Source organism: Manis javanica, chromosome 1 (genome assembly GCF_040802235.1).
Source record: "Manis javanica isolate MJ-LG chromosome 1, MJ_LKY, whole genome shotgun sequence".
Taxonomy (NCBI): domain Eukaryota; kingdom Metazoa; phylum Chordata; class Mammalia; order Pholidota; family Manidae; genus Manis; species Manis javanica.
In genome coordinates, this window is record NC_133156.1 from 63459294 (window position 1) to 63474627 (window position 15334).

General features: G+C 32.6%; 1 protein-coding gene across 1 annotated transcript in view; it reads left to right on the forward strand.

Annotated features, from left to right (window-relative positions):
* Window positions 1–15334, forward strand: part of PJA2 (praja ring finger ubiquitin ligase 2) — a 61776-nt gene that overhangs the window by 26358 nt on the left and 20084 nt on the right. The window contains exons 5-6 of the mRNA XM_017642312.3: window positions 4344–4529; window positions 13884–14069. Of these exons, the coding sequence (XP_017497801.3) occupies window positions 4344–4529; window positions 13884–14069 (372 nt within the window). The remainder of the gene's footprint in view (window positions 1–4343; window positions 4530–13883; window positions 14070–15334) is intronic.

A 15334-nucleotide genomic window follows, 5' to 3' on the forward strand; every position in this document is an offset into this window, starting at 1 on the left:
TTCACAGCCAATTGACTTTTCTCCATCCCCATTTTCTTTGACTTCTGTGGTACTTACTGATCTGTTTGTTCACTCTCTTCTGCTCCACACTTTCTATTCCATTGACCTATGTTGGACTCTGCTTTGCTTTGTCTTCTCTGGACCCCAGGGGTCTCCAGACTTTTTTAAAAGGGTGACCAAGTAATAAATATTTTAGGCTTTGTGGACCAACAGGCAAAATCAAGAATATTATGTAGATAGTTACATAACCACTTAAAAATGCAGGAAAACATGTACAAGTTGGCCGGCTTTGACTCATGGGCCACGCCGTAATTTGCTAACCTCTGGTAAAAAGACTTAAGACTAAAGCTGATCTTGGATGACCAGGAGAGGCTGGTATTGCCTTTAATAAGATAAAACAAGAATGTAGAGTAGATTTTCTTTGAGAAAAGAGGAAAATGATGGTGTGTGGTAGGTGGAATCCAATTGAAATGTCTAAGCAAACAGCTTATATGATAAAAGAAGTAACTACCACCTTTATTAAATGTTTACCATTTTCAAAAAATTGTGCTAAACATTTTATCTACAGTATTAATTAAACATCTCTGCAGACCTGAAAAGTAAGTGTTAATGTCCTCATTTTACAAATCAGGAAGAATGAATTGAGGGAAGCTAATTGTCCAGGCTTGCATCAATAATGTACCTAGCCTGGATCCTAACCCAAATACGTTTGACTTGAAAGCTTGCTCTTACCAATGTGCTCTTTCACCACTGGGTGAAAAAGAGGCTGTCATAGATAGAACTTTCACCTGATGTTAAGTATAGCACTTTGCTTCTTCAGTAAATAAGTTGCCTGAGATAGTACATCTTTTGTTTTTGTTTTTTGTAGTAAAAAATCTTACAAGTTGCATGGTTTCCTCTGACTAGTCCTCTGAGCCAGTTTAGTCCTTTAGAGCTACAAATTATTAAGACATTAATTTTGAAGTTTGTCATAGATAAAAATATTCAGAATGAAATGTTAATAGGAAATTGTTCATTTTTTACTATCACTTACATCACAAATGTGTATTAATTTCTGGAATGTACTTTAAAGAGAATGAACTGTTGTCCCCTTTCAAATAAACTAACATCACTAAAAGTTATCTATTTGAAATCATGCGATTGCACAGTCTTAGTTGTCTCCGAAGAGCTTATGAGTACTTTACTGTTAAGGCTAATCTCCTTACGGTGATTATTAAAGAAAGTGTGATATTGCACTTACGAAAAATACTTTTAAATACAATGTGAAAGAAGCAGCCGTGCCATAGTAAGTTGAAGTGAGTAAGCAACAAGTCTAGTCAGTGAATTAATTGAAAAACAAAGAAGCAGTTTTATGAGGAGGGTCTTGAAGGAATGTTCTGGTACTGAGAGAAAAAAGGTAACATGATTGTGAACACATTCTTGATGGTGGGAGGAATGGTTGTGGCAAAAGTTCACAATTTAGAGATAGTGTTTAGAATAGTGTTCATGTAAGGGAAGTGCTGAATGTGTGAATGTATTAATAACTGGGGTCAGATTGTAGTAAATCATAAAAGCCACTCAGTTTAAACTTCTTTTTCTGTAAGCCAGTATTTCCAAAATGGATCAAGTATATTAAATGGTACATAGGCAAGTATTTTTAATTTCTATGATTTTATTTTATTGTGAATCAGAATAGATAGCACATCAATTTTGGAATTTTAGATACTGCTTAGGAGATAACTATTTGAAAGAAAAAAATTGTGTTAAAAAGGATTTGCTAACAGCTATTGATGGCTTGTTATTTACTAGGCACCATTAGAATGTTTTGCATATCTTAACTCATTTCCAACTCACATGAACTCAGTAAGCTATTAGATACTGTTCTTATATTCACCTGTTATGTGAGGCAGTAAAGGCACAGATAGGTTAAGTAACTTTTTCAAAGCTAATAACCAGCTGATGCAAATCCAGGTAAGCTGACTCCAGTACCTGTCTTCAGTGTTAATATATAAATGTAGCAAAAATTGCGAGGGCAGTAGGCAAATAGCTTAATTTTGTGAAAAACTACTTAAGGAGAAAAAACTGCTAGAAGTTTTTGGAGTAACATTATAAATGTACTGTTTGATATAAATTGAAGCAATAGTGATATTCAGAATGCATTTTTAAAGTGAGTTGAGGGAGCAGGAATAAATTTAGGGTCACCAGTTGATACTGTACTGTTTGGAGAAGAGCCCTTGAACAAGGTTTTTTTAAGGAAAAAATAGAGAAAATAGAGCTAGGATATTTAAAGCCATGTACAAAAAGAATGAAAAGCAAGAAAGTACTTAAGAGTTGGGAGTTTGTGAAGAGTCAGAGTTACGTGTTTTTCACCTTGAGACCAAGGTTTTAGTACCATTAGCAAATAGAAAATCAAGAAAGGGACTTACTGGCAGATTAATTTTGAAAAGGAAAATCTAAAAATGTTAGGTAGTTAATGATTATGAAAGTTTAGTATAGTGGTCAAGACTGGGGATTTATATTTAAAAGTTACCTACTTAAAGGTAAGGGCTGGCTATAATGCGTAATAATGATACAGGCCATGGATCTGCACACTTTTTTCTTACAGGGCAGGCAGTAAATATTTTAGGTTTTGCTGACCAAGAGGCAAATTGAAGATAAATATGTAAAAAACACTTTTACCTCACAGACCTAAAAAAAATAGGCAGCAGGGCCATATTTGAGTGAAAGGCCAAAGTTTGCCAATTCTTGACAATAGCCTTCTTAAATATATTGACTATTAATCATAGACGTTCTTTTTATTGAAATTTGGACATGCTCCATCAATTATTTCACTAATCCCGAGAAGTTCTGAAGTTTCATGTGTTATCTTTCTGGACAGGATCATACTCTTAGTGAGATGTTTTAAAAAAAAATGATTTTCTTTTAAATAAGAATGTTGAAAATTTCCACAAATTAATATTGAAATCTTACCCTAATTGTTGAGACATACCAAATTAGAGTTGGTAACTATTAGCTTTGAATTTAAAAAGCTTCATAGTCAAGGAATCTTAATTCAATAAGCTCCTTTAAAACTTTCTGTGTTAGATTTTGATACTAGTACAAGTCTAAAAATGGTTTATGTGATCTTAGATTATTCTTTAGGCCACAAATAATTTTATGGAATATAATCAACTTGGGCTCATACCCAACTGAAGAGACACCCTTTATTTGCTCTGCTAGGACATTCCTTCTCCAGGATGTTTGTGCCCTGCTGCCCACTGTTTGCTGAAAATTGGGAGTTGATTTTATGTTTTTACTTTCTCTAACTTCTCAAAGCTCAGATTAGTGCTGTTCTTTTCTAATAAAATCTTGATCTTGGGCTCATCTATCAATAAAATGAATTCGCTATACTAGTTCTAATAATATATCATCATCATCAATGAGGTAATTTCTTACCAATTAGCACTTCCTTTCAAAAACATAAAGTAAGATATGTTATTTTTTTGTTTTCTGAGAAGTTAATGCAAAAAAGGAAATGTTTAAGAGAATTCTTGACCAGAATGGTTGCTATGGCTAGAAGGGGCATTTAAGATTTATTATCAGCATTGATAAGTAATAGTTTAGCATTTGGTTGTATAATAACTAGTGCTTTAAGAATAGTTAAATGTAATCAAATTAACCAAAGTTAAGTATAACCAGAAGTAATTTTTCAAGGTTCTTTATTAATCCTTCTGTTGGACCTTCTGGTTCTTTATCTGAATGTTCTCTTGAATTGAAACTTATTTTGTGTTCACAGTCCTACCAGAAGACTTAGTAAAGATTTGTCAGTGCTGCTTTTTATTAATTTAACTTTCCCTTAAAATCTTTGGTGAAAAAGGAAGGAAAAATATAGTTAAGCTTCTAAAACATGGTAATAGTGGAAATTTATTTCTAGAGGCTATGAACTATGAATTTATTTCTAGAGGCTATTTCTAGAGGCTAGTTGTCAATATGTAACTAGAAAGTTGTAGTCAGGTCAGATGAGTAATAAAACTATTACTATTTATTCCACATAGCATTTAATTTATGATTACCAAATTGTATTTAAAATTTTACTTAGAAATATGTCTAAAATATGAAGATCCTACATTTGAATACCATGGCATTTTCTTTAGTGATGAAAATAATAAATTGATAATTCTATAAATTGCCATATGCTATTTTCATTTTAAAAAGTTACATTCTATGGAATATATTTCTGTGTTTTTAAATATTTTAAAAATTGAACTGGCACCTGATGAAGTATATATGGCTTCAGTAGTCCACCCTATACCATGATGTGTGGTTAATACTCCAAATGAAAAATACACATGTAATGATGGCTTTTTTCTGTTCTAAATTTGCAGTTCAGAATGCAGTGATGGAGAATGGTCTGCTTCATTGCCTCATCGGTTTTCTGGTACAGAAAAAGATCAGTCCTCAAGTGATGAAAGCTGGGAAACTCTGCCAGGAAAAGATGAGAATGAACCTGAACTACAGAGTGATAGCAGTGGTCCTGAAGAAGAAAACCAAGAATTATCTCTTCAAGAAGGGTATGTTTAACAGTGAGGTTTATTATTTTTATGTGTATTGTACAAGAATTGTATACATCACATTCAAATACTGGTTATGTTATTAATTGCATTTCCAAGCCCAGTGTAGAACTAGTAGGCCCTACGGGTTTTCTTGTTTTGCTTTTGGTATTCTACAAAGCTAAATACCAAATTGGAATACTGGCAGTTTTAGTGTTCTATTGAGATAAGGTTTGTGCTTCCACTTGGCTTTATTAAAGAAAACTTGGGCATTTAAGAGATCATTTTGGTTGAGAAGTATGATTGAGTTAGAGCTGCCATTGTTGTACAGTAGAGATAATAGCAAGGGAAAAGGAGTGTCCTCAACAAGGAAATCAGTGATTTAGTCACAGAGTGGAGGCAGTTGCAAAAGTTGGAATTTTAATACCTTGCCTAATTGCATTTAATGATAGCTTCAGAAATCAATGATTGAAGATAAACATGTGTCTTTTCCTAACTTAAATAGTAATGCTCAGTATATGGATTGTCAGATTTATGCTGTGAAGGGCCAGATAGTAAATATTTTTGGCCTTGTGAGCCAGTCTTTATTGCAGCTACCGAACTCTGCTGTTGTAGTATAAAAGTAGCCATAGACAATATATAAATGAATGATGTAGCTACCTTATAACAAAATTCTATTTATAAAAACAGGTGATGGACTGGAAGTAGCTTGTGCGCCATAGTTTACCAGCCCTTGCTCTACTATCTGCCCAGTAAGAATGATTCTGGCTTTCAGGTTGATTTCATGGACACACACACACAATTTTTTTTTAATCACACCAAGGAAATAGCCTCAGTTATTATTTTAGAGGTTTCTAGCAAGAATGTTCATTGAACTAATGTCTCTCCAGGTGAAGTGGAAGTATAATAATGATTTTCCACTTTTGACCTAATGATAATAAGGAATTTATTCTGTTATTAGATTTGCTAATATTCAGCTACCTACCCTGTAGCTTCTTGAAATACACCCAACATGATCACATAGTCATAGTTTCTTGTTCTAAGTTTGCTAGTATTTTATAGAGAGACCCTGAAGTATGAGTTGTCTCTACTTTTTTGGTCTTTGCTAAACAAATGTGTGTGCTTTTTTTTGCTTTTTGTATACTTTGGTATTTAAATAGCTTACTTCTTTAAATAATTTATTCCTTTAAAGGTTGTTTAAATAGTTTATTTATTCCTTTAAAGGTTGTTCCTATTTGTGAAACCTTCTGCTTGCTGTTTTAGTATCAGGAAGTATCTCTGATAATTTTAATATTTTTCCTATGATAATTAGTTCCAATTTTTAGTTTCTTATGGGATCTATTTTTGTAAATATGTTTTCTTAGGAAAAAACAGCTTGTACTAACATTCAGATTTGCACTTCTCACTAAGTATAAGTTTCTAGCTTGAGAGTAATTCTGTAAGAAATTTTAAGAATAAAATATACTAGAAAATCTGTAAAGAAAAAAATTTACAAACATAATTGGTTTTGATGGTGGTAGGATGATGTGGCATTTTTTTCCCTCAATTTTGTTTGATTGTCGTTAATCACTATTACTTAGTTTATTAGGTATTACTAAGTGTTTCATATGTAATTTGTGATAGTATTTATTCAACAGACATTTATTGAGCATTTAATATGTGCTAGGCATTGTGCTGGATCCTGGGATTATATCAGTGGATAAGATAAATAAGATTCCCTGGGGAAGCTTACATTCTGGCGGTAGAGACAGATAATAAACATACACATGGTAAATTACAAACTGATGATTACTTTGAAGGAAATAAAACACTAATGTGATAATAAGTTAATTAGAATGGTCAGGGAAGACTTCTTTCAGGAATTGACATTTAAGATGGGATCTAAAAGATAAGAAATAGAAGTTGAGGAAGAGCTTTCTAGGCAAAAAGGAAAGGTAAAAGCAGAGGTAGTAAAAGGAAAAGGGCTCAGCATGTCCTAAGGTAGTGGAGCCGAAGGGAATGAGTGAAAAGAACGGTGATAGGAGATGAAGTGGGCAGGAACCAGACTGTGCAGGACATAGACAGCATTTATTCAGAAGGCAGTGAAATTTAAGTGGAGAATTAACTGATCTAACACACATTTTTAAAAGATCACTAGCTGCTTTGTGGAGGTTGAATTGGAAAGGAACTAAAGTTATAAAATGGGGAGTGGGTTAGGTTGTTGGACTACAGGATGTTAGAATTTTAAAAGTACAGGTTTGTGAATATTTTTGAATTGTAAATAATGGTGGATTGGGTGTGAGATGAGGGAGAATGAGGAATCATCAGTCAGGTATGACTGGGTTTTTTTGATTTACGCTTTACATAGATGTTAATGTCATTGACTCAGGTGGGGAAGTCTTGGGAGAGAACTGAGAAATCGGAAGTCCTTTTGGAAGTTTTAAGTGCCAGTTAGACATGCAATGTAGATGGCAAGTAGACACTTGGATATTTAATTTTCCATTTTATTCTCTGATCACAGTGCAGTTCATATAGAAATAAATAACAAACTTGTAAGTTTAAAAAACTCCATACATTTTAAATTATCCATCCTTCTTAAATAATCAATTGGATAAAAAAATTATATTAGAAGTTAAAATGCTCATAACTTACTGATAATGAAAATACCACCTAATTAAAATTTGTGAAATATGATGAAATTGAATTTAAAGGGAAATTTATCTTTATAAATAATTACGTTAGAAAGGAAGAAAAGTTGAAAATGGAGGAGGTACACACAACTTAAAATATAGAAAGGAGTATTACAATAAACAGAAAAAGGAAATAAAAATTTGAATTAGAGGTAAAAGTAAAAATCAGTCAATTAGAAAACAGTTACAATAGAGAGGATCAAAGAAATCAGAAATTGATACTTTGAAGTCTAAGAAAAATAGACAATCTACTTGGATAATGACCAAGAAAATAAAGCCATAATAAATAATGCTGAAATAAGTGAATACAGCTACAGTACTATATAGCTAAATGCTGAAAAGTGGTACAGCTACACAACAAAGATTGTGCATAGACTAAAAAGAGTATTATAAACTTTATACCAGTAAATTTGAAAATTTGAAGTAACTGACAGATTTAAAAAAAACGGAATTCACCAAAACTCATTCAAGAAGAAATAGGAAGTCTAAAAATACTATAAGTATTACAGATATGTAATCAATGGTGTAAAGTCTTCCCATGGAGAAAACTGGTACAGGTGGTTTTGGAGCTGAATTCTCTTAAACTAAACTTTCAAGGATCATACCACTCTACTCTTTGAGAGAATAGCAAAGGAACTATTTCTCCAAGTCACTCTAATTAAAGACCAATACCAACCCTAATACCAAAAGGGTATATGAAGAAAATTATAGTTCTGTTTCATTTCATTACAATACATGTCAAAATCTTAAACAGAATTATTGGAAATCTAAATTTGTTAAGTATATCTAACAAGATAATACTCAGTTACTAATCTGAGCTTATTCCAGAAATGGAAAAGCAATTGAATGTAGATTACCTGTAAATTCCAAACACAGGAGAAATATGAGGTTCTGTAGATGCAGGGGAAAAAAATCACTTTGTCGTGTTCAATACCTCATCATGATAAAAACTCAGAAACTAGGATTAGAATAGAATTTCTTTGACCTGATAAAAAATATCTACCAAAAACCAATAGAAATCATTTTCAGTAATGAAGCAGTAAAAAATTCCCCCTTAAAATCAGGAGCAAAACAAGGGTACTCACTAGCACCATTTCTGTAGCATAGGTCTTAGTCAACATGGTGTGATGAGAAAATTATAAAAGGCTAAAAGATATAAATAAAAAGGAAGGGAACTAAAAAGGAAAGAAACTAGGAAAATATATTTATAGAATATATATTAATGTGTACAATGCACAGGTAACTTTAGAAATCAGTTAGGAAAGCTGACACTAATTGCAAAATGAGCAAACACTGAGCAGATAATTCACTGATGAGGGAATATTAGTGGTTAATAAAAATACCAAAACATGCCTAGATCATTAGTAAGCAGGGGAGTATACATGAAGAGAGCACAAGGAAGAGCATTTTGTACCCACCCATTAGAAGAGCAAACATTAGGAAATTTGAGTGTCAGGTATTTTAGAGGCTACGAATCAGTTCTTATACACTGCTTGTAGAGAGATGAAGTAGGTCAGTTTCATTGAAATTGTGTAAGTTAACATTTGTCTGATAGACTACTTAGCTATTCTACTTTAAGGTACTACCCTGAAGAAACTTCCCCATATGGCCCAGGAGTTGTACAAGAATGTTCATTGTAATACTTTTCATGAAAGCTATGAAACTGGATATTATACAAATATTAATTATTAGGGGAAGAGTTAGTGATATATTTATATATGTGGAGTATTATATAGCAGTGGAAATGGATTTGCCCAGCTACATGCAAAAACTTGGATGAATCATAGAGATACAATGCTGAGTGAAAACAACCATTCCTGGAAAAATAAATACCTACTTTATAAATCTTAAGCAGAAGTATGAATACCTTGTTCATACAAAACAGTGAGAACTTCCTTCAAAAAGCAATGGAATGACAACAGCATCAAGAAAATACTTTTTTCTGGGGGTGAGGCCAGAGATACAGGATAGGTGTAGAACACAAGGTGTAGGCTGGTCAGTGGTGACTCTCTTAGTTTCTGGCTGGCATGGTGGATTTATGGATGTTCAATAATACAATATGCTTTATAAATTAAATAGGTTGTATATATTTTACATTTGGAGGAAAAAAGGAACAAAAAAATAAAGGAAATGGAAAGTGAGAAGATGGAGACAGTCACTGTACCCAATTCTTTACAAAAAAGAAGGAACCACAGGTAGATGTTGAGCCTAGAAAACTAGGCTGTCACCCAAAACTAGAAGCATGATTGCTTGTTCCAGAAGAGAGTACCTGAGTGGTAATTATAGGAAAGATCAAATGAAGTCCTCAAGAAGGTAAGAAGGTATTGGGATCCAGATCTCAAAAGAGGGCCTTTCGGAGCAGAGACTCTTGTTGTAGCTAGTGGGAAGGTGGTAGGTGGGTGCAAGTGAGTCTGTAGATTCGCTGGTAGGAAGAAAAGATGAATCTCTCGTGACTTTAGTATTCTCATTGTTACTAGATGCTGAGAGCTGGGGAGGATAGGAAGGTTGTGAAATTTAAGGAAAGAAGAAAAGGTGGGAAATAGGCTTTCAGAGAACTGGACAACAAACTTAGTAAGTAGACACTAAATGATTACTAGACAGTACTGAGTGTCCATTTGAGATTTGTGTTTTTGAGTTTAAAGTTAAATTAGTAACATTACACTTATATATTTTCCTTTAGGCTTTTCCAGCTGTTTTGGTGACTTTACAAACTTTTTAATGCAAATATTCTGAAAATTTTTTAATAGAAATTTAATGTTTGCCTTTCCTATTAACATTAAATTTGTTTTGATAAACTTCTTCAAATTAAGTGGTAGTATTCCATCTTTGTGACTGGATGACATGGTTTTGATTTTTTAAGCTTTAAATCCCTTTTAAGTTTTTTCTACTCTTAATTCAAATTTAAGTTACTTTCTGTTGTACTTTACTTCCAAGACAGGGGTTTGAAAATCTTTAAAAATCTGCTATACAATTAGAATTATTAAAAATGAGCTTATACCTAAAGCTTAGGAACTACTTGCACATGTATTAAGTTAAAAAATGAAAACAAGTTAGTTGAATACTAATTAGGAATACGTTAGTTAATTAGTTGACTAGTTAAATATAGTTAATTAGGAGTGCTTATTATACTTGCAAGATCTTATAAAATAAATACTTCTTACAAGATAGCTATGTTATGTCATTTATCCTCAGCCCTTTAAAATGTTGGTTTGTTGGTTTTAACCTGAAGATTTAAATATCTGCTGTAAGTAACGGATACTTGAATTGCTGATTTATTAGCTAAAGGAAGCCACTGAGGATTTGTAAAAATCAGAGTAAATGTTTTCAGGGGTTTGCTCTTTTTCATTTTCTTCATTTATGAGAAAATTCTATGATGTATGATTATATGATAGCATATTTTGAAAGTTTTTAATGAAAATTTACTTAAAATATTCAGTATTATTAATATAGTTTGATACTTTTAATATTGTTCATATGATGTTATTAAATTTTATTTGTTACTGAGGAATAGGGATCTTTAGCCATAAATCATAATAAATGGAACATTTATGTTTATTTGTTTAGTAAACTTATCTAATAAGCTGTCTGAAGCTTTGAGGTTATAGAGGTTATAGTGTAGTCTATAGTCAAGAGAATAGATGATGCTACCAGCATCTAGGTGGTCTTCTAGGATTTTCACTGGGAGTAGGTTGTGAGGATACATGAGGAGGCACATTCAGCTTCCTCTCATGGCAGCAGCATTCATTTCCTCCAGGCCATGCTGAAAGTGAAAGGACAGATGGACGGTTCCTCTTCCCAGTTGAAATACATGTGACTTTGGTGATGGTGGTGTTAGGCACAGGCTTCCACGTCTTCCATCTGTTGGATTGCTTTTTCAGACTTAACTGTTTGGAGACACGATCAAATAATATGTCTTGTTAAGTCCAGTAAATTACTGTGTAGCATTATAATGGCATTTTGTAGGTTTTTGAATTACCAAAATAAAAACAGCATTAAAGGTCTTAGTTTTTGTGAGTGTGTTATATTTGGTATGTGTGTGACGTGTGTGTATAGGGAGAAAGACAGAAAACTTAGATATTGCTTGAAATATTGTCAAGGTTTTCAAAGCAATTAAACTTACATTATATGCTTATGTTCCCATTGGGACATTTGTTTCTGTTGTTAGCTATTGTTCAGAATCTTTTTTTTAAAGAGCAAAACTCCTTTCGTTGTACTATCAAGCTAAGTCTGGTCCAGCACAGTGCCACTCTACTAGCCTGGTAAATTTTGTGTTAAACAGTAGGAATTTTACATATGAACATTATGTAACATGTTGAAAGCTTATGTCATATACCACTTATTTTCTGTTTCTATAATTGTGTTATAATGAATCATTAAGACAGAATTAAATGTTTAAGCAAAACATGTAGCCAGGGTGTATTGAATGCTTACGTATTAGAAGAATATCACTGACATCTTCTAAATTGTTTATACCAGAATGGTTTCTTATGTTAGTTTTCTTATGTGAATTTCTTTAAAAACCCTTAAGTTGATATTTATTTCTTAAATTAACTCATTTTCACCAACATATTTGACTTTTATGTTTGTATCTGAAGTACATAGAACAGTCATTTTGATGTCTCTATAATAAGAAAAAGAAATACAGTTTTTATTTGGAGTATATTAGAACAACAGAATTCCCAAGGACTGTTCTAGGCTTAATCTCTGAATTATTTGTTTTTGAAAGATAGTTTTTCAAGGATTTATTATCACATTAGCAGCACATACAGAGTACCTATGATGTGCCAAGCAGCTGTTACATGGAGTAAGGCTACAATGATAAGAGAACACTGTGTGCCCTTGTGAAGCTCCCAGTCTGGGAGAGTTAACAATACAGTGTGGCAAGTGCTCTGAAGAAAGTGTGCACAAAGATCTGTTGCTTAGGGATTTTTAGTTGGTTTTGTATTTTAAATCCATGTTGGGTTTAATTTTTCATTGGACCTAATTATGATGCATGAAAGGAAAATATCCACTATCTTTATATATTAGACATTAAACTTTAACAAAATAAGCATGTTTTCTTATGCTAATTTATCTGAGACACTAAATCTAATAAACCTTTTATTCTGAAGTGTAGTTTAGGACCTGAAATTAAAGAACCATTTATAAGTTTAGGTAAAGAGATACTGTTTCTGTGTATTTAAAATGTGTGAATTCTTATATGTGGACATTGTCTTCTCTTTCCTCAGTGTTCTTAACCCCAAAGTTATATTTGCACATTAAAATGAATAGAATTTTAATCAGAGCTTCTCTTAAAGTTGAAATATATGAATTGTTGTTTTATGTTATTTCTTATCTTAAAATCCAAACTAAAATTCAACTTTGCCAATATTGTGCACTAATATTTAATCTCCTTTTGATATACTAGGCATTTTCTGTGAAATAAAATGAGTAAGAAAATGCAACCAGTATAATTTTATTATTTAAAAATTCATAAAGTACCTTTTGTTCAGTTCATTGCAACCTTGAAATGCCTTCTGTTTCTTATGTATTAAAATTAATTTTTTCTCAATTTGTTCTTGGTATCCAAATTTTTGGTGTTTTGACTCTTCCATAAGTATTTTCTTTAATGTGTGTGTTGTGAAATTTAACAATCTGTGGCTTCAAGGTTTTGTATTATGCTAAGAATGACAGAGATTTTTGTAAAATTTCTTTCATAATTTTTCTAATACTTTTTATTGTTTTATGTGGGAGAGTACACATGCATTTTTAAAACACAGATTTGTAATTTACTTAAAGGTAAATAATGACAGAAATTTAACTTCCCTCCATTCAGGTGGATACCCAGTTGTCCCAATATGTATTGAATAATCCTTTTTCACTGGTTTCTGAGGCTGCTTTTATCTCTTCTTTATTTTCTTTATCTGTATCAGTTTGTGTGTGTCTGTTCCCATGAGCTTGTTTTCTAGTGGGAGAAAGACTAACAGTAAATAAGAAAATGGTAAGTAAAAGTAGGTTTTATAATGAGAATAAGCAGTGACGTGGTAGCCAATGCTAGAGAGGTACCTCAATTGAGCAGTCGAAACCACAGGCCTTTCTGAGACATGATGTTTATTCTGACCTGAGTATCAAGGAGGATGTAACTATTCAAAAATGTGGTGAAAGAACATTTCAGGTAGAGCAAATGGCCCCATGATGGAAATGATCTCCATGTGCCCCCAAGTGTACGAAGAAGAGTGGAAGTATAGTAAATGGGTGCTCCGAGTGGTCAGAGGTAACAGTCGGAAAAAAGCACCAAGGAGAAAGTGTACATCATATATTATGTAGGGAATGGTCTGTAGGCCACACAAGAGTTTGGATTTTATTGTTTGTGTGAAATGAAACTAATCAAGAGCAGTATGAAAAATTCAGATTGTCTGAGATGAATTTTTTGTGATTTTTTAGCAAGAAAGGAAATATAGGAGTATAGATCATTTGTATATCAACTAAATAGGTTCTTATGTAATTAGGAGTCATTTCTATACATATGTATGATCCTGTAACAGATTTTCTTCCCTTTTTAAATAATTTTATAGTTCAAGAAAGCAGATTTTTAGAATCATATAAGTATCAAGAGTTTAGAGCTCAAAGCATAAATAATCTACTTGTACTACTTAAAACTCTTTAAAGAACAATTTTGAGATACGTTTTAAAATATTTTTTTCTTCCCTTAAAATGTTTGCATTAGGGACCAGACGTCCTTGGAAGAGGGAGAAATTCCTTGGTTACAGTACAATGAAGTCAATGAAAGCAGCAGTGATGAGGGAAATGAGCCTGCCAATGAGTTTGCACAGCCAGAGGCTTTCATGTTGGATGGTAACAATAATCTTGAGGATGACTCCAGTGTGAGTGAAGACTTAGATGTGGACTGGAGGTACGCAGCACAGTGCTATTACCATGCTCAGTTGTTCATTGAGTAGAACTTGTTCATGATTCTAAATAAGGAAGACTGAATCTCTTATAGCTCAGAAGTATTCTGACTTTTTGCATCTATCATCCTCCTCTCCTTCAAAGCTCCTTTCAGATGTCACTTGCTGCATGGACTCCTTCCTACTTAGTCCAGTCAGTAACCACGTCCTTCTTTGACCTTTAGCTCTCTTGATGCTTATTACCTTATATTCTAGTTATTTATCTACTCGTGGGCTAAGGTTTCTGACTTTTAAATTTAGCTTTGTATGCTAAATGGAATATAGAATAATCCTTTTTAAAAAGATGCTTGATGAATACTACTTGAAGAACTTGTAATTAAATCAGAAGAATCATATGAATATAATTTTCCTTCCCTGTACGCAAAATATGGTAACTGTAATTGTACCTTACCAGAGATGTTTAAAGTATTAAATTTATACTGACAAAAAATAGTAAGCTTCAAATAAAAATAGCATATAAATTAAGCAAATTATAGAATTGTTACATCTTATAATGTAATGGTCAGAATTCATTTGTTTTATAAATATTTGCTTGTCTTTCAAATGTTGGACCCTTTCAAGGCAGCTAATTATTGAGATGGAGAAAGGATGTTTGTTCCAATTGATCCCTTTTTGTTCTGGAAAAAAATACAGCTTGTATTCGTCTCTGCAGATACATTTTTAAGAATTTGTCTTTTGTTTTTCCAGCTAAAATTCCATTCCAGAAAATTTAGAAAAAATAAGTCAAGAAAAACTTATTCATATTCTGTGGTAACTCTGCACCTTTTTAGAACTTAAGTTTTTAAAAGCATCCTTTGTCACTTTTGTTTTTCTTCTTTATGTGCAGTTACTTCTTTATCCTTCTCCAAATTGTTCCAGATACAAAAATCAGCATTTTGAAATCCTCCTTATCTTTCCTCTTCTTATTTCCCAGTAAAAAACAAAAATTGTGTGTGCAAAGCAGACTTTGCTGACCATTTTTACCATCTTGCAGAATTAGAAATGGAGCTTTTCACAGCCACACAGTTGGTAATTCCATCTTAAAATTCCTGTTCTCCAAAACCCATCTTTGGGCTCTCCAAACATTATTCAAAAATCAGTGGCTTTGCTTAGTCCTAGTCTTGCCGATCTTGGTGCTCCCTTCTTTTCCTCCCTCTCTTCTGTCTGCCTGTTACCCTCTTACTGAACTTGTTGATTCTGACATCTTCTCTTCTATTATGCAAAGTAAATC